The sequence below is a fragment of the Vombatus ursinus genome, unplaced genomic scaffold (genome assembly GCF_900497805.2).
Source record: "Vombatus ursinus unplaced genomic scaffold, bare-nosed wombat genome assembly UNPS02014780.1, whole genome shotgun sequence".
Lineage (NCBI taxonomy): Eukaryota > Metazoa > Chordata > Mammalia > Diprotodontia > Vombatidae > Vombatus > Vombatus ursinus.
Genome location: NW_020954558.1, coordinates 1310408 through 1320785, shown reverse-complemented (window position 1 = coordinate 1320785; position 10378 = coordinate 1310408). Strand labels below are relative to the sequence as shown.

General features: G+C 42.6%; 1 protein-coding gene across 2 annotated transcripts in view; it reads left to right on the top strand.

The window, feature by feature from the left end:
- The first annotated feature begins 2795 nt into the window (after nt 1-2795).
- LOC114046062 (NACHT, LRR and PYD domains-containing protein 12-like) overlaps nt 2796-10378 on the top strand; it is a 46650-nt gene continuing 39067 nt past the window's right edge. For both annotated transcript variants that reach the window (XM_027866288.1, XM_027866290.1), the window contains exons 1-3: nt 2796-3070; nt 5148-5192; nt 6082-7714. In XM_027866288.1, the coding sequence (XP_027722089.1) occupies nt 2830-3070; nt 5148-5192; nt 6082-7714 (1919 nt within the window). In that variant the 5' untranslated portion in view covers nt 2796-2829. The remainder of the gene's footprint in view (nt 3071-5147; nt 5193-6081; nt 7715-10378) is intronic.

The following is a 10378-nucleotide window of genomic DNA, read 5'->3' as shown; positions in this document are numbered from 1 at the left end:
AGCTAAAAGCAGGCAGTTGTTGGTCAATGAGCTTTGAGAATAGATTCTACATCATACAAGTGAGGTCAATGTTGAGTGTTCAGCTTTAGTAAAGTTGGGAGGCCTCAGAATGAGGAGCAGCATCTAAAAATGTCTCTGACACAGGAAAAGAGGGCATTTGTATTTCATTCACAAGAGAAATGAACATAAATTTTTGGATTAACGATTTGGCTGAATTTTTAAGGGATATTTTAATTTTTAACCATTAGTTCAAATTACAGGTGCACTTTGATGCATTTTTGGTTAATGCGAATGAATATTGCTAGTAATTACTAGTAATATTGTGTTGTCTGTGTTTTGATGTCCAGTCATATCTGGTGCTAAAGGACTACCTCAAGGCTTGTTTAAATTAAATTGGCAAAGAATTAGCCTCAGAAACAAGTAAGCAAAATACTTGAGGAAAAAAGGCAAAATTTCATTTGAAGAGTTTGGTTTACCTGAACATTGTATGAATTATTTGCCAGAACTCAATATAAATTAGAAGCAAAGTCACTTGAAAATAATTAGAAAAGATTCTGCGGCTACAAGTTCTTAAAAACCAAATTGGAAATATTTACTTGGCAAAATGAGAAACTATACATGAACCTGGAAGTATCAGCTCTGACCACCTAAAAGCAAAGTTTTGCAACAAGTTTGAGATGCATAAAAAAACCACAATATGCACTAATTCACAAAACTGGTTCACTGTTGCAGGGCTTGGTGGTGATGGTGGTGGGGCTAAAAGAAAAGCAAATTACACCCAGAAACAATTTGAAAAATGATTTGAAAGGAGAGAAGTTTAAGAAATGAGTTTCTGAATTCAGCCAGTATAGAATGCCAAATTTGGTACAGGATGTTTGTTGATGTTTTTTCTGAGTAGATGATGTGAAGATGCATTCAACTGGATTAATGTTATTTGACTGGCTACATGTTATGATCCTTTCTTTGTTCAAGATTCCTATAAATGTTACTTCAAATCATTTTGTGGTGCAGTCATGTCGAAGGATACATAGAAGATTATTCCAGTTTGAAAGCTCTTTCTCCAATGTAGAAAGGGTGTTGATATTGAATAATGGTAATTTAAATAAAATTGTTTCTTACAGACTTGTCAAAATTAAGCAATATTGCTGTTTTTTTTTTCCTCAGTAGGACCAGGCTGTAAAAGTCTCTATGGGCCAAACACAGGTACTTATATTTCATCCTACAGGCAGTAGGGATCCAGTGGAGTTTTGGAGTAGTGATACAGACAGACCTGTTTTAGGAACATCACTGGCAGCAGCCATGGGGAGGATAGATTGGAGAAGTAAGAGACCTGAAGTGTAGATATGAATTAGGAGGCTATTGCGTATCCAGGTGAGGAGGATATAAGAGACTGAATTAGGGTGGGGCTTGTAGCAATAAAGAGCAGGAAACAGATGTGAGAACTCTGTGAAGGTAGAAACATCAAGATCTGGCAACTGATTGTATATGTGACCTGAGGGAAAAACATAATAAGAATTCACTAACTCTGCATTCTCTCTGCTATAATCTTCCCATCCTTCTCAAGGGAAGCCCATAACCCTTGTTTGAGCTTATTTTCTTCCAGTATAGCCTAAACAAACACACAAACAAACAAACAACAAAAAAGCAACCTTGTTGCCCTTAGGTACAACACAAGGAAAAAAATTTCTGCCTTTCTAATTTTCTGGGTTCAAGTACTGCTTATATGGGGCAGCTAGGTGGTGCAGTGGATGGGGTGCCAGGCCTGGACTCATCTTCCTGAGTTCAAATGTGGTCTCAGACACTTACTAGCTGTGTGATCTCGGGCAAGTCACTTAATCCTGTTTGCCTTGGTTTCCTCATCTGTAAAATGAGCTGAAGAAGAAAATCTTTGTCAAGAATACCTTTGTCAAGAAAATCCCAAATGGGGTCAGAAGGGTCAGAAGCGACTGAACAATAAATGCTTTACACATGCAGGTTAGTTCATGTGCAGCTTGTATTATGTGAAACACTGAGGATACAAAGTTTCCTTCAAAGCTCAGCTCAGAGATGACCTCCTACCTAGTTCTAGAAATGTTAGTCATATTAATGGGGGAAGAGTACAAAATTGGAAGGATACCCATTAACACAGGGGAGACAGGGTGATCTGTATTTCAGGAAAGAACTGATTATTGGATCACAGATGAAGAGCTGAAAGGGCAGGGGAGGAAACAACCATTTATTAAGCACTTTTAAGTTCAATTCAATTAACTTTTATTGAGCCCCTACTTTTTGGTAGGCATTGTGCTGATGCTTTATAAACATTAGTTGTGAAAAGGCAGGCATCGCAGAGGGCATTTAGTCTAATTTCTGTTCTGCATTTTAGAGATGAGAAAACTGAAGCCTATGGAGGTTAGGTGACTTGCCTAAGGTGATATAGGCAATAACTGTCGGGTGGATTTCAATTCAGGACCTCTGATTCCAAGTCACTAGGTAGATGGAGGCTGGAAGCTCTGCTGGAAGAAGGAAAATGCACATATTGGGACTGGGATGGGGGCCCCTACTATAGGCTCCACTCCCCAGTCTCATCCTCAGGGCTCCTGGCTCCTATGACTAGGTACTGGAAGAATCCTGGTCCCCGAGCCCAGTCAGGCTCCTCCTCCCTCTTCTTTGGCCAGTGGTCTAGGGAAAAATCCAAAAGTCCTGGGGCGGCACCAAATCTTACTGCTCGGCTCTGAGCTCCAGGGGCGTGGTCTAGATCTACTGATGCTACTGGCCTCAGACCATTTCATTTTCACTTTCTCTTCCCTCTGGGCCGACTTAGTCTGAGGGAGGGCAGCAAAGGGGACTGCTATGGCAGAGAATGTCGGCTGCCGGCTGGTTCGGCACTTGGAGCACCTGACCTTGGAGGAGCTGAAGAAATTCAAATTTTACTTGGTGGACAATCTCCCTCGGGGCTCCCTGGAGGGGGCCGATCGCACAAAAGTGGCCGATCTCCTGGTCAGTTCTCTTGGGGAGCAAAAGGCCTGGGAGCTGACTTTGAACATCTGGAAGAAGATGGGTATGAGGGAGCTGTGGGAGCAAGCCTCGAAGGGTAAGGGTCCAACTGAGGGCTGGGGCTTCCTCTTACCACTTGCGCGCCTCTTAACGTTCCTTTCTTCCTCCTTCCCTCTGTCCTTCCTCTCTCCTCCCTTCTTTCTTTTCTTCCTCCCTCTTTCCTTCCTTGTAATCCTCTTCTAGGGCTTCTCCCAGACTGAAATTACCTCATATTCACTCTGTATAGATTGTGTTTACAAGTAGTTTCCCTCTAAAGAATGTAAGCTTCTTCAGGTCAGGCACTATTTCATTTTTATGTTTGTGTCCCCAGCACCTAACCCAGTGTTTGGCACGTCATAAGTACTTAATAAATATTTATGTAATAATTTCCGACTTTTCACTTTAGAATAATAGGATCCCACTGGGATACACGACATAGGACTGAGATAGGGAGGGAGGGTCACCTCTATGCTTCTTCCCAACAATCAAGATGGGAGGAGTGGAGTTCAGTCACTGTCCCCCCATACTGGAGAGGAAGAACATCTGGGCCATAAGGAGAGTTTGCTAGAGGCAAGAGAATGTTGTGGAGGTGCCAGTAGGTGGGGGAAGGAATTTAAGAGAAAGGGAGATGGTAATCTCAGAGAATGAAGCACATGGAAGAGATTTCAGCTGTGGTCTGAGCTGAAGAAAGGAGAAATGAGGGGGGGTGGAGAACAGTGGAAAAAGGAGATGAAATGAAATGGGTCAGGCTTTGATGAATTATTGTGTGTCTGCACAAGAAAAATGTAGAGGTAGAGCAGAATTAGAATGTTGAATGTAAGACAATTCCCTCCAGTGTGTCCTGAGTCAGGAGCAGGGGTAGAAGTTCTTTTCTTTTTGAAAATGAGTGCTGAACAACAAGAAGTCAATCAGATGGCATGCACAATAGCAAGTATGAGAAAGAATTTGGTTCTATTAAATAACCTTTTGCTGTTGAGTCATGACTCCTCCTGATCCCATATGGGGTTTTCTTGGCAAAGAGACTGGAGTGGTTTGTCATTTTGTTCTCCACTTCATTTTACTGATGAGGAACTGAGGCAGACAGCATTAAGTGACTGCCCAGGGTCACATAGCTACTAAGTGTCTGAGACTAGTTTTGAACTCAGATGATGAGCCTTCTTGACTCCAGTGCTGTATCATTGTGCCACCTAGCTGTCTCAAACCTAAATGAGTCATTATCAAAAGGTCACCCCATAGGCATACAGAGAGTTCAGGGCTGGCCCATACCCTCTCTATGCCTATGCCCACTCCTATCTAGGACTTCATATTCAGGTACCCTGAATCAGGGAGGAAAGAAGAAATAGGAACTAGCAATGACAATGAAGTAGGGTCTTTAAAAGAGTGGTGTGATATTTGTGACCCCATCTCTTGCTGGGTTTCTCAGACTAGTTCAGCCTTAGCAGGAAACACTGAGGGTCTAAACCACAAGCTCTCTGTGCACTTAAAACTTTTTGAGAGAGCCCTAGTGTGTGTTCAATGGTTTTGCCCACTTAATATCAGTCTCCAGTTTGAACATCCTAAGTCAATCACTGAAAAAGTTAAAACTCCCCATTTATTCACTTAAAATTCAGACAGGAACCAAGAAGATAACAACATTAAGCCAAACTTCTACTCAACTGGAGACAAGAGGGCCCCAGATCCTCTCCTTTCCTCCACCTAGGCAGAACAGAAGATCCTCCCACTCCTTTGAGACCCAGATAAAGTCTCACTTCCTTCAAGAAATCTTCTGTAACCCATTAATAGCCTGCAGAGATCTCTCTCTCTTGAACTCTTGGTCCTCTACATGTCTTTAGTATAGGAGTGCCTGGCACATAATCAGTGCTTAATAAATGCTTGTTGCTTTATTGATTCTCTATTTCATATAGTTAACCTATCAAAGCTACAAATCATATTATTGTGTTTGTGTCAGTCAACAAGCCTTTATTTGTGGAGTCTGTGGTGCTGAGACCCAGCACTTTTCATTCCAGTCCCTCAGGGCCCAAACTGAAATCTACTCCCTAATGATCTCCTCCAGCTCCATTCCTACTTTCATCCCCGAACTATCTACTTATGCACCAGATGGATCTCTCATTATCTTCTACTTTTCTTTCCTACAGAGGATCTTGGATTAGGTCCTGCTCCAGTTCTTCCAGTCTCCTCAGGTCAGTAACCACTGTCAATGTATAAATCTTGGAGCAGTTAGTTTTTTTCCATCTGTCACCCTAGACCTCAGATTGTCTATTAATGGGGTCCCATTGGTAAAATTTAAGGGGATGGGTTGTAGAACCTGGATGACTTCTCTGACCATTGAATGAATTAAAGTTCTTTGGACTCTAGCAGATAATATACCTCCTAGAAGGGCAAGATGGACAAATACTGGCAGTGTACTTGTTTAGTAACGGGGTAAAATGGTCAAATCTACACTGTATTGTTGCTAGAGGTAATGAAAAAGTGCTGGAGTTGATTGATGAAGGAAATAACACTATCAGACCTGTGCTTTAGTAATGTCGTTTTTGTAGTAGTATGGTAGATGGAGAGGGAGAAGATTTGAGATGAGATGCTGACTAATCAGGAGGCTAATGTAATAGTGCAGGAGAGAGGTAGTATACTCTTAGATCCAGTGATACTGACCTAGCTTTTTCCATGAATAAGGCACTCCATTTCTAGCCTCTAACTAAGCAGTGAAGGGTAGGAAGTTCATGGTGTATTTGGGGAGACCGAGAGGAAATAAGGATGCACACACAGGAAGGCTTTGAATTGTGGGATGAACTTAGACTTTATCCTATGGGTAAGACAGAGACATGGAAGGCTTCTGTTATTGTCAAGGTTGTGTTTCAGAAAGATCAGTTCAGTTGAGGTGAATGTAGGGTTTGGGGACTTACCTTGGACACCAGCAGATGTGAGGTGAGGGCAGAGCCGAAGGTAGCACTTCACCTCCATGTGGGCTGTGGGAACAGTAATGCCCAAGCCATTATCTTAGGGACTTTTCCCAAAGGTACTCCAGGAGATTTAATCCTGAACATCTCTGTACTGTGTTGGTTATGACTTTAGGTCAAAGAAATAAGTACCAAGAACAAATGAGAAAGAAATTCCAGCTCATGAGGGACAAGAACCATCGTCCTGGGGAGCATGAACTCTTTCATCACCGATTCACGCAGCTGCTGCTTGTTCAGGAGTATCGTTGCAAGGAGCAAAAAGAACATGAGCTGCTTGTCGATGGATGGGAACATGTTAAGGTTATGGAGGAGCGAGAACAGTTTACAGAGGTGTCAGTTTTATTTGATCCTGATCAGAAAACAGGCACCCAACCACACACTGTTGTGCTGCAGGGGGCTGCTGGTATTGGGAAGACCACCCTGGCCATCAAAGTGATGTTGGACTGGGCAGAGGGAAAACTCTACCAGGACAGATTCGACTATGTTTTCTATCTCACCTGCAGAGAACTGAACCCTTTAGGAGAAAGAGATATCAGTTTTGCAGATTTAATTGTGAATGACTGGCCTGGTCCACAGGCTCCCATGACAGAGATCATGTCCCAGCCAGAGAGACTTTTGTTCATCATTGATGGTTTAGATGAACTCAGATTCCCTTGTAATGAGCACAGATATGATCTGTGCAAAGACTGGAAACAGCAGAGGCCAGTGCCCATCCTGCTGAGCAGTTTACTGAGGAAAACCCTGCTCCCTGAAGCCTCCTTGCTGCTCACTGCAAGAGTCACTGCTCTGGGGAAATTTGGTCCTTTGTTAGAGAATCCACGTCATGTGGAGGTCCTGGGCTTCTCTGCAGAGCATAGGAAGGAGTATTTCTGCAAGTTTTTCAGAAATGAGAAATTAGGTACAAAAGCCTTTAGTTTAGTAAAAGGCAATGGCACACTGTTCACCATGTGCTCTGTTCCACTGATGAACTGGATTGTCTGCACTTGTCTGAAACAACAAAGGGAGAGAGGTCGAGATCCCATGCAGGCTTTGAAAACCACCACTGTTCTGTACATGTGTTATATCAATTTAATCACACCTGATGACAAGAATTTTGTATGTCAGCACTTGAAGGGCCTTTGTCGATTGGCTGCTGAGGGGATCTGGGAGAGGAAACTGCTGTTTGAGGAGGAGGACCTGAGGAGGCATAACATAAAGGCAGCTGATGTCTCTGCCTTCTTAGACATGAACATTTTTCAGAAAGACATTGCCTGTGAAAACTGCTACAGCTTCATTCACTTGAGTTTCCAAGAGTTTTTTGCTGCCATGTTCTATCTGATGAGCACAGACAAAGAAGGGATGGAGAGCCCTGACTCCTCCATTCCAGACGTCCAAAATCTTCTGGAGGAGTATAGCCAGCACAATGTCAGCTTTGTGGTCCTGGTGGTGCGCTTCCTGTTTGGTTTCTTAAATGCAGAGACTGCAAAGGATCTGGAGAGGAACTTCAGGTGCAGAATGTCACTGGAAATTAAGACACAATTACTGCAGTGGGTTGAGGGAGAAACTAAAAGAGATAATGAATATTCCGAGTTTTCTCATTCTAATTTACCAAAATGGTATTCTCTTTTATATGAGACTCAAGATGCTGAGTTTGCAACACAGGCACTAATTAACATCCAAGAAATCCAAGCAGATGTTTACTGCAACTATGAAGTCTTGAGTGCAGCTTTCTGCATCAAGCACTGCCTTGGGACACAGAGAATTTGCTTGTAAGTATCTTCTTTTTTATGTCTTGAGGCCTTTACTAGGCTTTTTGCAGACAGATGGAACTATGAATTTTTCTTTGGATTAATGCAGTGTTCACTTTTCAGCTTTTGAACACGTGTCTAGCCTAGATTCTCACCTAACTTTCCTTTGTGGACACAGAATTTTGAACCAAAGGATCCAACACAGGGCACTACTGGGTTTTACCTTTCCTTGTGCCTGTGTGGAAAACTAAGGAGATGTTCCTTTTCACCATTTATGTGTTAACCCCACTAAAGGCAAGCCAGATTGAACTTTAATAGCAATTAAAGTTGTATTTGGCAGCAAAGAGATCCCTGAATAGATGAGAGTATATCTTCGTCTATGTCAGGAAAAGAAAAGGACAAAACCTGTGTGCATATTTCTATATCCAGTTGAGATTAATTAAAGGATATTCTGTTTAGATAACTGGAGTGCTACAGAATGTGGAGAAGGACAAAGAGCTGGGAAGGAGGCAGTGGGGGTGGAGTCATGCACCAAGTTTGTGTCCAGCAACTTCCCATTTTTATATAGGAAAAATCCCATCTGTTGCATATGCTACAAATGCTCCTTTTTCTAGGAGCTCACAGGCAGGGATTGGAAGAGAAGTGAATGGTATTATGGCACCAGTTCTCTACTTTGAAATAGTTAAGAATGTCCCTGGTTGTGGGGGGAAAGCAGGAAGAAGGGAAATGAAGGAGAGTAGGCCTCATCCCATGGCATCTTTGGGCCTGTTACTGATAGGAGCCTGCTTTTTGTGTCCTTGGCTGGATGCTAAGATACTCTGCCTTGCACTGGTGACAATGGGCTCCTGAAGAACAAAAGTGCTCCTGCTTGTTCATGGCAGAATTTCAGATTCTCCTTCAACTTCCTCAGCCAGGCGCCAGACTCTGAAGCCAGCCCTGGAGGTGTAGGGAACACGCTAATATTCAGAGGGGTCTTTTGTTCAGGACTTCACGCATGGGAGTCTCTTGCACATCTGAGATGGCTCAGCAAGAAGTCATTTTCATACTAGAATAATCCTTTATAGTGTGTCATCTTGCAGATGCATTTGAAGCTATCATTTTGGGGAGAAAATTTATCATTGGTAGCCCTTGCCTGGCAGCTTCATTAGAGGCAGTTAGGTAGCACAGTGGATGTTGTTGTTGGTCCTTTGTTCTTGAAGACAACTGTGGCATCAGGAAGGTGATGCCATGACTTGCAAGTGAATTGGATTTGAGTGAATGAGGACTGTGCAAGATCACCAGCCTCACTTTCTCCCCCAGAGCCATCTGGGTCTAGTGGCCAGATATTGATCAGGATGGCTGGAGATGACTCCCTGGGGAAAGAAAAGAATCCTACAAAAACAGAACAACTAGGTACCTGGACAAGGAGCTACTGAGGAAAGGAAAGATTCCAAAAACCGCAGCAGAACAAGTGGCCACCCTGAGGAGGAGCTACCAGTGTTCACTGAGGAAAGGAAGAAGTCCTACAGAAGCAGCAGAAAAACTGACCAATTCAAGGAGGAGCTACCAAGGTTTACTGAGGCGGGAAATAAGGCCCACAAAAGCAGCAGAACAAGTGGCCGGCCACCTGGGAAAAAAGCTACCAAGGCTCATTTTTGGGGAGACAGTTTCTGGGCAATCAATAATTAATTTTATTAATTATGGCTAGCAAATGATTAATAGATTGAGGTCAGTGACCCTCCTGGAAACCAAAAGCCACCCCCCCCCCCCACCATCCAATGTTTAAATAAGCTTAGGAGACTGGGTGTTCCTGAAAGGTGGTAATTAATTCTGATTGGTTAACAATTAATGAAAAATGAATATTATAATGAGCATAAGTGGGTTTATTCTAATGAGGGGCTAGGGGGATATGACTCTGATCATTTCACTCTTGGACAAGAGACTCATGTATACCCAGACCACACCTGCCTCAGGAATCTAGACAAATGGATCTACCTCCACGTAGAATACTTATGGTGTTGAATATTGGCCCCCCAGAATTTACTTCTATGAAGTAAAAAGTCTCTTTCCCTTTAATCAAAACAAAGCTTTCCTATTTGGGAGGTGTCCTGCTTAAGACTGAGGAGAATGTTGACCCAATCTCATTACCTTTCACAAGGACTGGACTTTGAATAAGGAAATAGAAAGGGAAAAAAAAAATTCTGTTACCCCCTCCTCCTACCCACATTAATTGCTTCTTAATAATAATTTCTCTCAGACTGCTGAACAGGGAGTCAGGAAGACATGAGTTGAAATGTGTCCTCAGACATTCAACAGCCTTGTGACCCTGTGGACAAGTCACTTAATGCCTATCTCAGTTTCCTCATTTGTAAAATGAGAATGATAGCACCTACCAGGGTTGTGAGGATAAAGGAGATAATATTTTAAAGTACTTTGTGAAGCTTAATGCTATTTATCTATCTATTTGTATTATGAGCAAATGGAAACAAATAGCTCCCATTGTTTGAAAGGCATATGGTTCAGTGAAGCAAGTGTTAGGATTTTGGGGGGCAGCTTTGTAGGAGCTTCAGAGCTTTAAACAGGAGAGGAGCTTTTGTGTAAAAGCAGACAGAACTCCATGTTTTTCCTGAGCTTTGGATTGGATAGAAAAGTTAGGGGTTCTGAGTGAGTTAGAGCTGAATGGCCTCCCTATTCCTGTCTTTGAGT